We start from the raw sequence: 19,847 nt of genomic DNA on the forward strand, positions 1-19,847 counted from the left end.
TGTCTGAAGCGTCTGTTTACAAAATCGTATCTTACTGCCTGGATGTTTAACCTCATCGACGTAGCTATGGACTTCCTTACCTGTTAATATGTAAATACAAGGCTAGGAAAGGAAGACATTGCACAAACCTACTAAGTGTCATGAAAACAGACCTCAGAAACAAAGGAATGGGAAACCTGAAAACTGCAAAGAAACTCAGAGAGCTGCGGCAGCTGGCAGAAAAAAAGACACAGTGGAAAGAAATGAAGAAAGAAGCCAGCCAGAGTTTGTTTCTACAATTACCTGAGCTGCAGAATACAGTGGATCATCATCATCATATTGGCAATTGCCTTGCTAACAGTACATGTGACGCTTCTATGTGATTAAGAAGTGACTGATTGATGACAATAAAGACACAAATACAAGTTGAAGATGCGAAAGAAATACGACCTATGCTTCACACCAACACAAGGATTATCACAAGCACGGTAAGTTGTGTTGAGGAGTCACGAAAGCACAGCGAAGTGAGAATATAACGTCACACAGGTCAACCCACTGGGGGGAAAATTGCAACATCTAAAAGCAGCAACTGTAATGCCTCTGTTATTTACACTGACACAACCACCATAGCTACTAACAGAAACTCTGGGTACACCGGCAAACAACAGTTGTATAAGTGTAAGAAACGTAGACCGAAAAACTATCATCAAGACTTAACAGCAAAGGTAAGTCACATTTATTTACAATTCAGTAGCTGTCACAAACTCCTTATCGAATCAGGAAGGCACAACCGCACACCTCTGGAGCAAAGAATTTGCCAATTTTGTAACTTAGATAAGGTAGTATGGTAGAAGATGAAGTCCACTTCATTGTAGTTTATATTGCAACGATAGAAATGTTCTGTTTGATTATATTATATTATGGGAACGTTTCCACACTTTCAATCTAAGTCTAGTATTGACTTATGCATTTGGACCATACAATATTAAACAAATCCATCTCAACCTATATTTCTAACATCACAAAGACACGAGAAGAAGCCGAACCTATGAATTAGTGTAGTTTTAGAACCATTGTTTTAGATTAGTATTAGAAGTCCTGTCAGTGTCATTATATGTACTTTACCACATGTCTTGTATCTGAATGTCTGCACTAAGCCCGATAGGGCATGACTAGGGAATAAACGTTATCATTATCATAGTAGGTCAATGATCCAATTGAATATGAGATGAAAGAATAACGTGACAAATGAAACACCAACCAAATGCAGACCTACGCTTCATGCCACACGCTATAGTTTCAAAACGGCAATCTGACGTGTTCAGCACGCGGATTATCATCAGCGTTGTGTGGGTACCCGGCACAGTTTTCAACAATTGAAGTTCAATGACGTCTGAGGTTCATCATGCTGGGGAAAAACTGCAACATCTAAACGCTGCTGTAGCTAGGGCCCACGGGTTGCAACTTGGCACCGGGTAAAAGATAGCGTCCAGACAAAAAGACCCTATGGTGCTTAAAAGGACCCCATTTTTTTGGCGCAAGGGCTTTTGGTTTTGATTTCTTTGCGTTTAGTGGAACATGAAATGCCTGGCCTCTCAGAGGTTGGGAGATTTTTGTTTACAATTTGTACCTTACAAAAATCTCGCGATCATTCTTAAACAAATTGAAATCTTCAATGAGGACTTAAAAAAAAACATTTACAAGTCCTAGATTTGTTTCTTCAGATTGATATGAAACAATCTTGAAAAAAAAAATCGAGATTTTTCGTAGCCAGGACAAAAAATATCGAAATTTCTTAGCAAAATATGTTAAAAAGAGTTCAACAAGAGTTTTAAATAAAATTGAGCTATGAACTTCGTTACGCATTAGTATGATTGTCACTTGCTTTACTAACAGTACCTGCAAAGTGCACGTTAATAACGCTAACACAACTTGTTCTTATATCTACTAACAGAAACTCGCAGGCATGGTACCATGGTGCATCGGCAAACAGTAGTTTCTTTACAGATATGTAGGGTGGCTTGTAGCTTAAATTGGCTACTTGTGACGTGTAAAAGTTTCTATGCTGCATGCCACTTTCTAGTAGTAATGAAAACTCGGTGTGCAGAATTACCGTCCTCTTCGGCCCTTGAGTCGACGGAAGCACGTGGGTGGAGAAACCTTTCTTGGCTCATGTGTCTCACGCCCTTCCAATTAATTATCTTGTTTGTTTTCATGGAACAAGGGAGCCACCAAGCAAAACTGACCGGCGCGGCCACACGTACACTCCAGGGGTGCGGGAAATCACACGTCCACGTTAATCGGTCTAATTTGTCTTTCATGAGGAGATACTTGGCCGTCACCCCAATGAAATCAGATTATGTAACAGATAAAGAAACGGGAAGGTAGGTAGACAATTCTTTATCAACTCAACAAAAACTAATACAATTAATGAAAGACATTGAAGCACATTCATCTGTGTATCACACGACTATAGATAGTTACTGGTAGTATTTTACCTTCGACGGGAAATGATCATAGTTTGGGAACAGACAAGAATCAAGTTTCGCTAGCAAGGAAGGCCATGTTTACTTTAACAGCTACCGGCTTCAAAATAGCATGAAGCACAACACCGCGTCTGGCGAGATAATGAATGCAGGTGGTCCTCATTGGTGAAGTGGGGAACAGTGCGGTTGATTCAAATTAACTGGAAGGTAGATTGCAGCCTCCCGTGAGGCTATTGGATTATCGGCAATATCGTATTATTGACGGCTTGCTTTCGATCAGTCTTTAGCATATCGACGTATGAAGTATCCCTCATCACGTTTTGATCAATGTCATGGCCTGTAATCTACACGGTGACTTATGAAAGCATTTTTCTGTATATTGCAACACCGTTTACCGTCATAATGTAAATACAAACTAATTGATAACAGGCCCTTGGACCAATCCCTACCCCGGCCGACGCACCACGCTGTGTTTCTAAACATCCCACCAGGGCTTCAGGGCATGTGAACCGGAACAGCATATCTGGTCAGTGTATCATATATCGCAGGCTGCCAGAGTCCCCCTCCAGGCTTGAAGCGGGGATGTTTTACTCTCCAAGCAGAGGATGGGTTCCGGCAGGTTTTTGACGTGTTTTTAGGCGTTTTTGTCAGGATTTCTTCTTTTTGATTTTGATTTGACTTTCAGGTTGGGTTGGCTGGACAAAAACGCCTAAAAACACGTCAAAAACCTACCGGAACTCATCTTCTGCTTGGACCGAAGGGATATTTGTCTTCCAGCTACAGTGAACAAAGAAAGTTATGCGATAGCGGAGACAAGTGCAAAAGTAATTCTTTATTCACACGAGCTTATATGGTTCTTTATATATCCAGCCATTCTTGTAGTTTTGCCACCGTTTCTAACGTCGCAATGTATCACTGGTGAAATGTTGTTTCCGATGTATCCATTTAGAGTAAGATGTCAGTTCTTTGGCAGGCTCAAAAAATACTTAACGATGTTTTGAAGTTCCAAAAAACACCATTGGAGTTGTGCCTGCATTCCTTTTAAGTATCAAAGTGTGATTTTTTTGTTTGAAATAAATGTGTAATCCAAAATTTGAGTTGACTACATAAAGGAAAAGTTAGAAAATAGAAAACCCTACAGGCTACAAACTAAAGCCAGAGCCGCGCCGAACCTCTGCTTGGACCGCCCAGGCATGTTCCCGTGGCGCTAAATCCTAAATGGGGGATGGGTTGCGGAGTGGCCACGACTCAGCCTTCCTTCACAGCAGATGATAAAACCGCGGCCACTCATCGGGGTGTGCCTACAATACTACATAAACATCTCACCCGTGTCTAACATTGTGTACATGGGGCAAGAAATGTATGTGACACACAAGATACAAAAACAAAATCTATGCAATTGAAACCAAAAAAAAAAACACGAAAAAAAGTGCCGCCGAAATTATAAGATTATTTGGCTTGTGATGCCTGTGACTGGCTGAGAGGAATCATTGCGTTTATGTTTTTCACACTAGTCTAGGGAAACTGTAATTGACTGCAGGCGGCCAGTCCTCGACTTCCCGGCTCGACATGGTTGAGCGATATCTCCCTGCTGGGAAACGAGCTACTATCAACAAATCCTTTCAGGACAGGCACTGTTGTATATACTCTTCAAGCAGATGTTGATGGGGAAGATTGCGACCTTCTTATCACATGCCCCGTTTGCCGTCCGCATGTCCACGTGGCACAATCTTCCCCACCAACCTCTGCTTGTTGGAGAGTACTGGAAATAAGTTGGTCCGTAGCTCGGACGACTAGCCACCTGCAGTCAATTACAGTTAGCTGATGTTTTGCCCCTGACGCTCAAAACTGTCGATGTTTATGTGGTCAGAAACCCTTCAAACGCTTTCCTGACAAATATCAACCCCGTGCAGTATTTGGTATACATAGACCGTCTATATGTAAGTACAGTATTTAAATGTACGGAAGGCTGTTTCTAGGCAAATGTGAAAATCATAAAATAACGCAATGATTCCTCTCAGCCAATCACAGGCATCACAAGCCAAATAATCTTGTTATTTCGGCCGCACTTTTTGCGTTTTTTTTTTAAATTCATAGACATTGTTTTGTATCTTAGATGTCACATAAATTTCTTGCCCCATGAACACAATACTAGACACGGGAGAGGTGTTTATGTCGTATTGTAGGCATACCCCGATGACTGGCCGCGGTTTTATCGTCTACTGAGATGTGTGAAGGGAGGCAGAGACGATAAAATCGTGGCCACTCCGCAAACCATCCCTAATTTAGGATTTAGCGCCACGGGAACATGCCTGGGAGGTCCAAGCAGAGGTTCGGCGCTGCTCCGGCTTTGCTTGTTTTTCAGGTATTTTCCTGTGTTTTTGTCGGGTTTTCTGTTTTCTCACCTTTCCTGTATGTAGTCAACTCAAACGTTCGGATTACAAATTTATTTCAAGCAGAAAAATCATACTTTGAGACTTAGAGCCCTTAAAATGGTACTAAGGCACAACGCCAAGGGTGTTTTTTCTAAACTTCAAAACATCCGAAGTTAAGTATTTTTTGAGCCTGCCAAAGAACTAACATCTTACTCTAAATGGATACATCGGAAACATTGTCAAGTCAAGACATTAGCCTGACATCCTCTTTCATTTTTCGGTACATTTGATAAGCATTCTACTCTACTCTACAGTCATCATGTCCTAAACTTTGGCAATTTTCAAAATATCTTTGGCCTGTTTCCACGGCAAGAAGAGGTGTTGAGCAGAAAGATGATGGTCTAATACTATCACCATGCAAAAATGATGATTGAAATCAACATTTCACCAGAGATACAATGCGACGTTAGAAACGGTGCCAAAACTACAAGAATGGCTGGATATATAAAGAACCACTTACCATATAAGCTCGTGTAAATTAAGAATTACTTTTGTTCCATGTTCATCCCAGTAATAACGTCAGTATACAATGTATGTGTAATGGTTCATTTGGTACTGACAAAAGGTAACGGGCTACTTCGGCGAGGTCATTTAGAAAAAGAAAACAGTTGCACTTGTCTCCGCTATCGCATAACTTTGTTTGTTCACTGTAGCTGGAAGACAAATATACCTACAGACCTTTTTTTGTCTACCCAACCCAACCTGCCGGCACTGACCTGGGTTGGCTAGACAGAAGAAATAAATAAAAAGTAGAAATCCTGACAAAAACGCCTAAAAACACGTCAAAAACCTGCCGGAACCCATCCTCTGCTTGGAGAGTAAAATATCCCCGCTTCAAGCCTGGAGGGGGACTCTGGCAGCCTGCGATATATGATACACTGACCAGATATGCTGTTCCGGTTCACATGCCCTGAAGCCCTGGTGGGATGTTTAGAAACACAGCGTGGTGCGTCGGCCGGGGTAGGGATTGGTCCAAGGGCCTGTTATCAATTAGTTTGTATTTACATTATGACGGTAAACGGTGTTGCAATATACAGAAAAATGCTTTCATAAGTCACCGTGTAGATTACAGGCCATGACATTGATCAAAACCTGATGAGGGATACTTCATACGTCGATATGCTAAAGACTGATCGAAAGCAAGCCGTCAATAATACGATATTGCCGATAATCCAATAGCCTCACGGGAGGCTGCAATCTACCTTCCACTAGTGCGGTTGATTCAAATTAACTGGAAGCCTTCCAGTTAATTTGAATCAACCGCACTGTTCCCCACTTCACCAATGAGGACCGCCTGCATTCATTATCTCGCCAGACGCGGTGTTGTGCTTCATGCTATTTTGAAGCCGGTAGCTGTTAAAGTAAACATGGCCTTCCTTGCTAGCGAAACTTGATTCTTGTCTGTTCCCAAACTATGATCATTTCCCGTCGAAGGTAAAATACTACCAGTAACTATCTATAGTCGTGTGATACACAGATGAATGTGCTTCAATGTCTTTCATTAATTGTATTAGTTTTTGTTGAGTTGATAAAGAATTGTCTACCTACCTTCCCGTTTCTTTATCTGTTACATAATCTGATTTCATTGGGGTGACGGCCTAGTATCTCCTCATGAAAGACAAATTAGACCGATTAACGTGGACGTGTGATTTCCCGCACCCCTGGAGTGTACGTGTGGCCGCGCCGGTCAGTTTTGCTTGGTGGCTCCCTTGTTCCATGAAAACAAACAAGATAATTAATTGGAAGGGCGTGAGACACATGAGCCAAGAAAGGTTTCTCCACCCACGTGCTTCCGTCGACTCAAGGGCCGAAGAGGACGGTAATTCTGCACACCGAGCTTTCATTACTACTAGAAAGTGGCATGCAGCATAGAAACTTTTACACGTCACAAGTAGCCAATTTAAGCTACAAGCCACCCTACATATCTGTAAAGAAACTACTGTTTGCCGTTGCATCATGGTACCATGCCTGCGAGTTTCTGTTAGTAGATATAAGAACAAGTTGTGTTAGCGTTATTAACGTGCACTTTGCAGGTACTGTTAGTAAAGCAAGTGACAATCATACTAATGCGTAACGAAGTTCATAGCTCAATTTTATTTAAAACTCTTGTTGAACTCTTTTTAACATATTTTGCTAAGAAATTTCGATATTTTTTGTCCTGGCTACGAAAAATCTCGATTTTTTTTTTTCAAGATTGTTTCATATCAATCTGAAGAAACAAATCTAGGACTGGTAAATGTTTTTTTTAAAGTCCTCATTGAAGATTTCAATTTGTTTAAGAATGATCGCGAGATTTTTGTAAGGTACAAATTGTAAACAAAAATCTCCCAACCTCTGAAAGGCCAGGCATTTCATGTTCCACTAAACGCAAAGAAATCAAAACCAAAAGCCCTTGCGCCAAAAAAAATGGGGTCCTTTTAAGCACCATAGGGCCTTTTTGTCTGGACGCTATCTTTTACCCGGTGCCAAGTTGCAACCCGTGGGCCCTAGCTACAGCAGCGTTTAGATGTTGCAGTTTTTCCCCAGCATGATGAACCTCAGACGTCATTGAACTTCAATTGTTGAAAACTGTGCCGGGTACCCACACAACGCTGATGATAATCCGCGTGCTGACCACGTCAGATTGCCGTTTTGAAACTATAGCGTGTGGCATGAAGCGTAGGTCTGCATTTGGTTGGTGTTTCATTTGTCACGTTATTCTTTCATCTCATATTCAATTGGATCATTGACCTACTATGATAATGATAACGTTTATTCCCTAGTCATGCCCTATCGGGCTTAGTGCAGACATTCAGATACAAGACATGTGGTAAAGTACATATAATGACACTGACAGGACTTCTAATACTAATCTAAAACAATGGTTCTAAAACTACACTAATTCATAGGTTCGGCTTCTTCTCGTGTCTTTGTGATGTTAGAAATATAGGTTGAGATGGATTTGTTTAATATTGTATGGTCCAAATGCATAAGTCAATACTAGACTTAGATTGAAAGTGTGGAAACGTTCCCATAATATAATATAATCAAACAGAACATTTCTATCGTTGCAATATAAACTACAATGAAGTGGACTTCATCTTCTACCAGACTACCTTATCTAAGTTACAAAATTGGCAAATTCTTTGCTCCAGAGGTGTGCGGTTGTGCCTTCCTGATTCGATAAGGAGTTTGTGACAGCTACTGAATTGTAAATAAATGTGACTTACCTTTGCTGTTAAGTCTTGATGATAGTTTTTCGGTCTACGTTTCTTACACTTATACAACTGTTGTTTGCCGGTGTACCCAGAGTTTCTGTTAGTAGCTATGGTGGTTGTGTCAGTGTAAATAACAGAGGCATTACAGTTGCTGCTTTTAGATGTTGCAATTTTCCCCCCAGTGGGTTGACCTGTGTGACGTTATATTCTCACTTCGCTGTGCTTTCGTGACTCCTCAACACAACTTACCGTGCTTGTGATAATCCTTGTGTTGGTGTGAAGCATAGGTCGTATTTCTTTCGCATCTTCAACTTGTATTTGTGTCTTTATTGTCATCAATCAGTCACTTCTTAATCACATAGAAGCGTCACATGTACTGTTAGCAAGGCAATTGCCAATATGATGATGATGATCCACTGTATTCTGCAGCTCAGGTAATTGTAGAAACAAACTCTGGCTGGCTTCTTTCTTCATTTCTTTCCACTGTGTCTTTTTTTCTGCCAGCTGCCGCAGCTCTCTGAGTTTCTTTGCAGTTTTCAGGTTTCCCATTCCTTTGTTTCTGAGGTCTGTTTTCATGACACTTAGTAGGTTTGTGCAATGTCTTCCTTTCCTAGCCTTGTATTTACATATTAACAGGTAAGGAAGTCCATAGCTACGTCGATGAGGTTAAACATCCAGGCAGTAAGATACGATTTTGTAAACAGACGCTTCAGACAATATCCGCGCTGCTATCGTCAGTGGTTGAACCAGAATTTGCAGTTTACCAGCTACTTATTCAAAACTCTGAATTCATATGTTAATGAGGTGAAGACAATTCTGAGATGATTCAATTGAAGACAAGTTCACCAGCTACTTATCCAAAACTCTGAATTCATATGTTAATAAGCTGAAGACAACTCCGAGCTGGTTTAATTGAAGACAAAGTCATGACAAGTCTGTAAATTAATAAGTCAATTGTTGTTCGAGTCCATAGCTCATTTGGAACTCTACTGGTCGAAGTGTCGAACCCCTGTTAGTCAAAACTTTACCCCCAAATGATTTTTTCCATATCAGCTTTCGAAAATCTCGAGATTTTTGTATTACCTTGAAGATAAATATCGAGATTTTTGTTTCACTAAAAAAAAATATCGAGATTATCTTGGAAAATCTCGATACTTTTCAAGAAAATCTCGAAATTTTCCCAAAAAATTTCGAGATTTTTTGGAAAAAATTTGAAATAAAAAAAAAATCTCGAAATTAATTTCGAGATTTTTTCATTTTCAATGAAGCATGAAAAGTCTCACTGGGGGGTATTATGATCCATCATGTAACAGAGAACCTTTCCACAAAATATCTGACCCATAGGTATAAAATGTGAGAGTCTAGAAGCACTAGTCCAAACCCAAATGCTCAGTCCAAATTTAATCTGCTCACTGTTAACAGAAGTTTCAACAAACCTCTGCCTGTGCTATTTCGTTGTCATGATGGGGGAACTTGAGGTCGTATCCTCCTGTGTGGATGTCCAGTGACCCTCCGAGTATGCAGCTGGCCATCACAGAACACTCAATGTGCCAGCCTGGTCGACCCTATGGACAACAGTGGTAACAATTTATATGCAGCAATACCTACAACACAAAATGTATAATAGGAAAAGCTATGCTGTAGAAAGCAGATATGTTTCAATGTTTGCTTGAATGTTATTGTTTCTCTGTTGTCTCTTCTATTCATGCACTAACATGCACTCACTAGTACACCATCCACAAGCCCACTCACTCATTCACTCACACACTTCATAACTCACTCATTTACTAACCAATTCACTCACTCCATCACTCACTAACGAACGAACTCACTCGTTCACACAAGCACGTGCATGCATGCATGCACACACATACATGTATATTACACACAAACAGACAAACACACAGACACACACATGCACGCACACACACAAAAACACACATACACATGTACACACACAAACACACACACAAACACAAACACACACAAAAACAAACACACACACAGTATCACCAACCAATCCCCCCAACCAACCACTCACCATTCCCCATGGCGAGTCCCATGAAGGCTCCCCAGGTTTGGAGGCTTTCCACAGGGCAAAGTCCGTGGTCGACCTCTTCTCACTCAAACGGTCCTGGGATATACTCAAGTCACCTGTACAAAACATGAAGTATTACGTTCACCAACAAGCTTGAAGTTCTTAAGTGATCAGTTCCTAAAATGCCATCAATAAAAGCTGTTCAAAAGATTCATGTACAAATGATGATACAGTGAAAGTCTTATAAATATCAGTTAGCAACTCAACGTCATGGATTATAAACAATTCTAGATTTATTTCGAAGACAATAAACCATATCAACCCTTGTCCTGCTGGCGTTTTTACGCCAGCTTATTGCATTAATTTCATTTCTTAATCAGGTCAATTCCCTTGAGTTTTTCTGCGCTGGCCTGCTGTGGCATAGTTACTTTCGCACTCAGTGCGTTTTGCTGCGGTGTGACACATTCAGCTGAAAAAAACACACAGCCCGTACATACAGGACCCACATACAGGCTCTGTTATGTGCAACCCATACATGTAGGGAGTCTGCAGGACAAGGGTTAAATTGCTTACTTTACAACCTGCATCTTTGCCATGAAAGGGACAATAGAGACCTTGCTGCTATCAGTTACTTCTTGAATGTTTAGGAGGTTAAGCATACAAGGGAAAACTCCAGGAGGTTTGATGTCCTACCTTCTCCCTCCAACATTGCTTTGCTGTCTCCAAAGGCTTCAGGCACCAGCTTTGCATAGAAGTGAGAGTCTGCACCATCAAACTTGGTGGTGTCAAAATACACCGACTTGTTGGACTCATACCTTGAGAGAAACAGCATACAGAAGGTTGTCAATATTGTATGCAGTACATCAATTTTCACGTTATTTGCATATCAATTCATAGTTTGTGGTTAAAAACCTGCTGATCGATAGATCTTGCTCAGTGTCACTGACGATAAGTAGTGGACGCTACCTGAATCGTCTGACCATTTCTAAAATCAAATCCAGTTGCTTGAGAAACTACTATTTGGTGTATCTTATTATCTGTATGTCTAACCTTTATCGACGTACCTACAGTTTTATTCACATTTGGCAAAAGGATGATAATACGTTTGGACACAATCTTGACTTAAACAGATCTAGACCTTTTGTTAGATTTACACTCAGTTCAACTATGAGATTTTTATATCGAAATATTAACAAATACAGATGCTGCAGTAGGTAGCATGCGTAGTCCAGTGGTTAACGGCTCTGCCTCTGAAACTAGGAGCCTTGAGCTTGGTTTCGGGTGTGTCGCTCACTTAATCTTTGACATGCATGCTACTTGACGTGACGTTAAGCCGTGGTCCGCTGTTCATTGTACTTGTCGCATACTAGAGCTAGGGGAATTTGCCTGGTACACTGAACCTGTAAATACTGTACATAGCGTCAGTCTTCTCTGTCACAACCAGTGGAAGAATAGCTTTTCACATTTTTTTCAGTGTCAAGGTGATGGTAGAGGGAACACTAGAATGTTAGATTACAGAGAAACAGATGACACTCACCCATAGCCCTTGTCTATGATAGTCTGGACGTATTCTATGACTTCGGGGATGTATTCACTCACTCGGGTCAGGACATCTGCTGGTAACACCTGGAAATAAGAAAGAAGATTTTAACAAGAGAAGACTATTAGAAAACTGCAAAGGATGTAATTTTGGCATACTGTAATTCATTTTATCTTCACGGTAGCAAAATTTCACAGTACATGTATAAGGAAAATTGACATTTTCACTGAACTTTAACTTCACGGAACGGATGTGTGAACGAATCATAAATAACTACTAGACAAGTACATGTTTTTCATATTGATGATAAGTTCATGAAACAGAGGTGACCGTGAAAACAGTGAACATAAAGCTACAGTGAAAGAAACAAGAATTACAGTACTTCGAGTCAGCCTGTTATGATAGCATTCACGATTCAATGAATTAACATTCTCCCTGCTGCCTTACTCTGTAACCAATAGAGAATGGGGTGCCAAACGGGTATTTCATAGTGTTAAACTTAAAGGTTAAAACATGCACACAAAAAAGTCACATCATTGAATGCATGAAAAATTGTGTCCAGTACTCACATTCAGAGCTTCCATGTCCTTGTGAAATTCTGCCTCAAAATGCTGAGGCAACTTGGTGAAAATGGAGTTGTCAGTCACCTCAGACCCATGCTGAAATATCAACATACAATCGTCTATAATTCAAAGAAATATTTAAAAAGATAAAATTCTATTGTCCAGTTTTACCTTTAGCTACTGTGCCAACACATGAATATTGGGTTTAGATGGAAGGTGCAAAACACTATACCTGCAATATTCTAAAAAAGATAAGATTCTATTGTCCAGTTCTACGTTTTAGCTACCAATACACGAATATTGGGTAAGATGCAAAACATTATGAGTATAATATGACCAATATTACTGTGTGTAGAAATAAAAATTCACATTTGGTCTGACTATAACGTGGGGGTTATCTCCAAACTTCGTGTGGCTTTTAACAGCGCTCTGAAATTACAGCTCGGTGTGAGCAGGCAGACAAGCACAAGTTGGTTATTTGCAAACAACAGAATCGATTCTTTTGATGCCCGACTTCGAAAACTATCACACTCTTTTATCTCCCGTTTGCTTTGTTCTGAGAATATTATCATACAGACACTCGTTCATTCCGAATCATTCTACTACAGCACTTTCTGGAGCCATTATGTCAACATTGTTTTTAAAAGATAGTATAAGTTAGTTATAATAGTATTGTATCTTTTTTATGTAGTCTTCTCTCCTTTGTATATTCTATGATATGGGCCAGGTGCCTGAATTAAAGTTGAAATGAAATGAAAATGAATGAAATGAAAAAAGGACTCAGTTCAGCATCAATACTAACCATAGAGTCCAGCCACTCTGACAGCGGGTCTCTGGCATCCCCTACAAGAGCCTAAAGAAGGTGAAGAAAAGAAGACCTCTTGTGAGATTAGTTTGGTATTCTGATACTAGGGAATTACTACAAAATAGTCAATACAAAGCAACATATTATTTGGACAATGATAGTAAATAGAAATTGGCAATATTTACCTTTTTGAGTTCTTCTCCTTTATCTGGGCTGTTTTCTGCTAGTTGCTCCAACTTGGAAACTGTTTCTTCCACTTTGTTCTGAAAACAGTTTGCAGATTAGTTTTCTAACTATATGATTATGAGAGGTTGTGGATGGAGGGATAATGAATTGTTGCTCCTACATAAACACCCAGAATACCCCCTTTACATCTCACACAAATATATCTTTCTCAATCTTAGGAGTGTAAAATTGGGACAAAGAATTCTATGAAATTCAACACACAATACTAGTAACTATTTGTTATGAATTGCAATTTGATAATACATGATACTCACTGTTATTCTCTGTAACATGGCTTTCTTGTCAGGATCAGTTTCTTTTTCCAGCTTCTGCCTGTATGGCTGCAGAAATATCAAATAAGAGTACATTGGTTGTTTATACACAATTATTGACAATCCATGAAATGTTCGCAGTGGTTTTATAAAATATGTTCTCAGTTTTCGCAGTAAGCTCTTTGCCAAAACGTCTACTATCGTCTCAAACACGAACTTAAAACCACTGCAAATACCCCATTTTCTACCTACCGCAAAATCCAAATCACACAAACTTAAATGCATTTACAGTTTTTATGAAACTGGGGAAACCTGTCCCTACTAACACTACACATGGATTTATGGACACAGTCTTGGTCGGCAGTTACGAACTTCCTAGTACTAGTAGAAGATCTTCTTGGAGATTATTCAGCATCTTAAAGGCATCCAGAGCATTTTATGAGGCTTGAAAAATGAAAATATTCTAGTTGCTGTAATCTTTATGAAATTGACATGTAATGCCACTGTTTACCACAATTGCGTGCAAATTTCTGATCAAAAGTGCTCAAAAGCGGCACACAAATAAGATACACGGTGATCTTTTAGTTTCACGCGCCTAGTGTAAATAGACCGACACCATAGCTCCGCCCACCTCCGTTAAAACGTAAAAATGCAAAATGAAAACATAAAAATGCAAATATTTGACGGACATGCAGTCACTCTCTCATTGGTCAAACCGATAATTGTGATGGACAGTCAGGATCAGTCTATTAGGGCTTGGATTTTCTATCAGTTCTCATCACACACGACATCGTATCTTTGCTCATTTAATGTCGATATGTAATGGTATAGTGTCATTGAAACTTACTATATGTAGGAATGACTAGACATGTGAACTTTCTATTCAAGTTTCAAGCCTCATAAAACGCTCTGGATGCCTTTAAAGACTTAGAAGCAAGCTCTCTTACCTGCATAGCTGTCTGCACGTCCTCCAGGAGCTGTTTCTGAGACGGCTTCTTGTCCACGTACTGTTCCAACAGGTGGTTTTGCCGGGCACGTTTGATGATCTGACAAGAATTTGTGAAGAAAAAAAATATTCAGTACAATCATTATCAGGCTTTTTCTTCAAAACCTTTTCTTCCTTGTAAACATTATCGAAAAGAGTAGGGGTCCTTCCAGGTGTGAGTGGTTCAATACCTACAGTCCTATGACCGAACATTGGTTCGCCCTTAGTAATAGCCTCCACCTAGTCGGACAACCCTGGCATGAACATGCAAACCAATAGATAAATAAATAAACAGTTAGGCCAAAGCATGTAAAATTTATGGATATCATGAATACAGGAATAAAGTACTTGTTGGTTGTGATGCAATATCTTATACTAAATTATAGCTTCAATTCTTCTTACAGTCTTTATGGTCTTCAAATTTGAAAATGTAGGTACTGTATCTTGTGTTTTTTGCCCACAATGTTTTATTTCGCTCACATGCATTAAATTTGGAGTCTACAGGGGATGTCATCCATAAAATTTACTTTAAAAAGCCTTACAAAGCCTTACAAAGCAGCAATCTTGAGTATTTAGTTGGGTGAGCTGCTAACTTTGATGTTAAGTTGAGATCTGTGAATTGTATCTGAGGGGATATAACGTTATCAAATATCAAATTTTTTTCATTCTTCAATTTGTTTTTTCTTGGCGGAGTGGGAGAATTTTTAAAAAAGTATAAACTAATTAGAAGAAACCATCTGGTGACCTTGTCGTCGATGTCGGTGATGTTCATGGCGTACAGGACGTCGTAGTTGAAGTAGTCCTGCATGACCCGGCGCAGGATGTCGAAGGAGATGTACGACCTGGCGTGACCCATGTGCGATGTGTCGTACACCGTGGGACCGCAGCTGTACCAGCCGACCCGGCGACCTTTCTGGGGCACGAAAACCTCCTACAAAGGAACCAACAGTCAAACTTGAATTTAATATTGCTTAGCAACAGAATTATTACATTCAAAATCATGTAATCATTGATTTTGTGGTCTCACATGGAATAATGGTACTGTGTTTCGGATATGACGTTAAATGGAGGTTCCGTGAATGAGGAGAGCCACACCTCAAGCATGTTTAAGAATCCACCACACCAACCTCCTTGACCACACTTATCGAAAAGAGTAGGGGACCCCGGTCCTTCCTAGTGTGAGTGCATGAAATAAATCTGTCCGGATATGCAGCTTGTACTTTTCAGCACAAACATAGTGTGTTTTACACCAAGAGGCCGTTTACAGGGTATGCAATACAAACAAAAATTATTCATAATGTTGTAAAGTACAGATTTAATTTGCAATGCTGAGCAGTTCGATTTTTAAAATCTCAGTATCGTTCCTTACCTTCTTGCGGGTGAGACTATTGTAGAGTTTGAGGGGGGTGGCAGAACTCCCTGCCGGAGGGGCCCATGTTGGCTGAGTCCGCTTGCGACGAGCTGAAAAGGTTTATAGGAAACATAATTTAAGTTAACAGAAAAAAATTGCTTCACTAACTTTTCCAAAACCTCCTTGATAAGACCAAGGAGGTTAACCTCCTTGATAAGACATACATACTAATACATGGTATAAAAGAATCATATAGTTTGGAGGCAACATTTTGATAGTGTTGCATCATATATATATGTGTATGTAATATAATTGCATGTCCGAATTAAAACTAGTACTAATGCATCTGATTTGAGAAAAACATGGATTTTTCTCTATACAACAAAAATCTAAATCGGTTCAATATCTAATCTGTAAGATATTGAATATAATTTCAAATCAATTCTGTCATTTTCAAAATTATCTTTTTTTAGGAAGTTTTTCTTCAAAATTTTTATCAAAGTTCAAGAGTAGGACAAAATGACTGATAGAGTCACAATATATTGCCGGACAAGGATCCAAATTGTTTACATCTTTCTTGTTTGTGAATAGGAAAATACACAGGTAAACACACAAACAAACACACCCCCACCCCTCCCATGCCAGCATGGCTTCCCTAAAAAACATATGGGCCCGCTACCGACGAACTTTGAACCAGTTTTTATAATAATCTACAGTAGCCATGGCAACCAAACTCAGCACAAAGTTGTCTCTGTTAGTACATAATCTTCCTCTCTTATTTTACAGAGATAATTCGTTCGTTTAAAGTCAAGATCGTGATATTTCTGAAGATCCGGTTCAAACCTTGCTCTTGGTCCGCCATCTTGAAATGATGATGAAATAGTCGAGGGCGATAAAACTATAAAACAACCACAGGTATTTTCAAAACCTTCTGTATGTTATTTTTAATGATATGTGGTCAAAATTATTCATTTAGAAATATAAATTGATTATTTTGTGGGACTATTTTTCCTAATTTTGCCATGAATGTTCTGTTTTGTTGTTTTTCTCACTTTAAAAGCAAAAATGCATTCCTTCGCCTTTCCATTCAAGATGGCGACAGGGGAGGATTTGGAAAAGTAGGTTGATGGTTCTTGAAATATTTCGTTACGATGTAGAGTTGCTAGATAGTCCTTTCTCAAATGAATGTATCCAGGTAGTCAGCAGGATAGTAATCTGTGATTTTGATATAGATGACAGTTCATTTTCTCGACTTACAGACATTTTTTCATGCGATTTTACCCTGTCACAAAATATATAACGTTACAGTGCTGGGAGGGGGGCAGCGAATAATGTTGCTATGATTATGAATTCATCACCTGCTATTTTGCATAATGATGAGATCATGTATGCTAATTAGTTGCATACATCTGAATAAGACATCAATTTATGAAACCTAAGCTAGAAATGTCCAAGTTCAGGATAGCAGCTAACCTCCTTTCCCTACAAGTAGTGGACCTGTAACTTTGTTGATACAGTTAACTTTTTCATCCTTTCATGTGATTTTCTTAATTTGCTAAGTAAATGGATTCTATGTATTATCTAGAAATACCTTTTTACTCCTTTTGACTAAAACCTTACTGTAAGTTTTTCCTTATTCATTAAATTTCAGCACATATAAATTATCAAAGATTATTGCAATTTCACGTAACAGCAAACCAATGTTTTTCCCTCTCCCCCCAGGTTGACAATGTTAGATGTTCTACCATGGGAAGATGTCCTCAACAAGCACGTCCTCCCTTGTCTGTCCATCCAGGACCTGTTCCAACTCCGACAGGCGAACACTCAGGCTCTACATCTCGTCACCACCTTCTTTAACTCAACCTTTAAGATCGACCTGTCTCCTTACAGCAGTAAGATCACCGCAGACGCCTTCAAGTTGATCCTAGGAGAAAACCAAGTGCTGAACGTTCTCGTTTTATCCGGTTGCAAGAACTGGCTTACAGATCGGTTACTAGTCCCAGTTATAATGCGTAACGAAAGACTTTTAAGACTGAATATTTCGAATTGTTTGCACCTGCAAAGTGAGACGATACAGGCGGTGGCGGAAAATTGTCACTCGTTGACAGCGCTGTCCCTGAAAGACTGCCATTGGCTGAACGTGCCGTCGTTTTTGATGGTCGCGGTGAGTTGTCGGGAGCTAGAGAAAGTGGATTTGACCTCGTGTTGGGAAGTTGACGATGAATGCATCATGTCATTGGTGGTGGCGTGCAAGAAGCTCACGCATCTGTCGCTGGCGAAGATCTACGGGATAACAAACCAAGCGATCGACGCTGTAGCGAAAGGTTGCCCCCGGTTACAATATTTAGATGTACAAGGCTGTTGGAGAGTCAACAACTCTGCTATAAGGTAAAAAACAATTATTAGTACTGATCTGAAATTAAACAGTGAAAATAGAATTACTAGATTGCAATGATGAGCTTGCATTTCTTTGTAATGAAAATGCTTTTTTCTCCCTACAAATGGAATAATCGCAAAGAGGAATAAATGTAGTATAACTCACATACTGATTGGATATGTTAAGAAGATTGTGCAACTTATATATAGCACTTGCAGTCAAGCTCAAAATAGAACTTCAAATATTGAGATATATCTGTTTTAATTTTAGATATGCTAGTATCATATATGCCAAACATCAACATAGCATTATGTAGCATTATGCTACATAATGCTATGTTGATGTTTGGCATATATGATAGTTTTCCTTCCAAATAGAGTTATTAAGGAAAATATCTTCTTTTCTGCAGGAACATAGGAGAATACTGTAAACGTCTGCAGGTGATTAAAGTCTCGGACTGTCGGGATGTGACGGAAGCCAGCCTGGCCCGTCTGCGACTACGCGGCGTAAAAGTGGACGTCCCCGCTCCCGTTGGTCTCAATCTGTCCCGGGTAGAACACACGTTTGGTCGCAGCGAGCTGGTCCCGCCGCTTTACCTACAGATCTGATGGAGACGGGAACTCCAGTGTGATACCCTCAACACAGTTACTAGTACCTACAGATCGGATGGAGACAGGAACTCCAATGTGATACCCTCCACTCTGACTACAGATATGATGGAGATGGGAACTCCAATGTGATACACTCAACACATTTAGCCATAGGATCATATGAGGCCTTGGAAAAAAATGTTGTTTCCGGTGACGACCATGAAAAAATTAGAAAAATATATTCTTTTTTTTTCCAGATTTCGGCTTAAGCAGTGATCCAACAAATACGTTTTAGCAATGTAAATAGATATCTGCATTGTACAAGCACAAACATATCAATCAACAAAGCATGGAAGTAAAATGTTTACTACACAGTCTTACATCAACTGTTCAAAGCATTGATCATATAACAAAGTATAAAATACAGGAGGTCTGTTTTGAATTTCATCACTCAGATGTCAGATTGAAATATTTTTATGTCCCTTGCTAGCGGCTGACCCGAAAAAAGGCTAGCTAGTGTTGGCAGGTTTTCGCTAGGGTCGGTCGAGTAACCAGAAACACAAGGCCTGATCACGTGAACTCCAAGCAGATGCAGTGTGTTGTGGATGTATTTCTGAGTGAGTTTCAGTAATGAATATTTATTGCAAATGGAATGTTCTAAAGAGCTGGAGATAGCAATAAGATGTTTCAAAAGCTGTTAGATCCTAAGACTTAGCTGATACTGTAAATGCTGCTATATAGAAATGTTATTGTGCATAGAAAGAAAATTTAGTACAGTACATGTATATCTTTTTATATATCGGTGGGAATGATGGAGCAAAAAAAAGGCCATTGAGAATTTGAGATACATCACCTCATAGTTAAAACGTTTTCTTGTGCTGTATTTCTGTTAAGGCAAAGATTTGGTTTTAAAGAATTTTTGAAGAATTAGTATTAACATACATAGAAATGTTACATCCTTGAGATATATCTGTATCAATTACAATAAAAGCCCCTTCTGGACA

The 19,847-nt window shown here is 39.5% G+C and overlaps 2 protein-coding genes and 1 long non-coding RNA gene across 3 annotated transcripts in view; 2 read left to right on the forward strand and 1 right to left on the reverse strand.

Moving 5' to 3' along the window:
• The window catches only part of LOC136422385 (cysteine--tRNA ligase, cytoplasmic-like), a 24,910-nt gene extending 8,153 nt beyond the window's left edge, over window positions 1-16,757 (reverse strand). The window contains exons 1-12 of the mRNA XM_066410124.1: window positions 16,720-16,757; window positions 15,895-15,986; window positions 15,271-15,456; window positions 14,488-14,586; window positions 13,544-13,609; window positions 13,229-13,306; window positions 13,041-13,091; window positions 12,245-12,334; window positions 11,673-11,761; window positions 10,829-10,950; window positions 10,139-10,251; window positions 9,534-9,662 (exon numbers count right to left, since the gene is read on the reverse strand). Coding sequence (XP_066266221.1) covers window positions 9,534-9,662; window positions 10,139-10,251; window positions 10,829-10,950; window positions 11,673-11,761; window positions 12,245-12,334; window positions 13,041-13,091; window positions 13,229-13,306; window positions 13,544-13,609; window positions 14,488-14,586; window positions 15,271-15,456; window positions 15,895-15,986; window positions 16,720-16,738 — 1,134 coding nt within the window. The 5' untranslated portion in view covers window positions 16,739-16,757. The remainder of the gene's footprint in view (window positions 1-9,533; window positions 9,663-10,138; window positions 10,252-10,828; window positions 10,951-11,672; window positions 11,762-12,244; window positions 12,335-13,040; window positions 13,092-13,228; window positions 13,307-13,543; window positions 13,610-14,487; window positions 14,587-15,270; window positions 15,457-15,894; window positions 15,987-16,719) is intronic.
• LOC136422386 (uncharacterized) lies at window positions 2,087-2,996 on the forward strand. Its single transcript, XR_010753614.1, has 2 exons — window positions 2,087-2,363; window positions 2,895-2,996. It is a non-coding gene; the product is annotated as an uncharacterized lncRNA (long non-coding RNA).
• Window positions 16,758-16,942: 185 nt separating the features above from the next.
• Window positions 16,943-19,109, forward strand: LOC136423600 (F-box/LRR-repeat protein 15-like). The gene is made up of 3 exons (XM_066411827.1): window positions 16,943-16,994; window positions 17,599-18,264; window positions 18,663-19,109. Exons 1-3 carry the CDS (start codon window positions 16,969-16,971, stop codon window positions 18,859-18,861), a joined length of 891 nt encoding a protein of 296 aa, XP_066267924.1. The 5' UTR covers window positions 16,943-16,968; the 3' UTR covers window positions 18,862-19,109.
• The last annotated feature ends 738 nt before the right edge of the window (window positions 19,110-19,847 follow it).

Source organism: Branchiostoma lanceolatum, chromosome 17 (assembly GCF_035083965.1).
Source record: "Branchiostoma lanceolatum isolate klBraLanc5 chromosome 17, klBraLanc5.hap2, whole genome shotgun sequence".
Classification (NCBI taxonomy): Eukaryota; Metazoa; Chordata; class Leptocardii; order Amphioxiformes; family Branchiostomatidae; genus Branchiostoma; species Branchiostoma lanceolatum.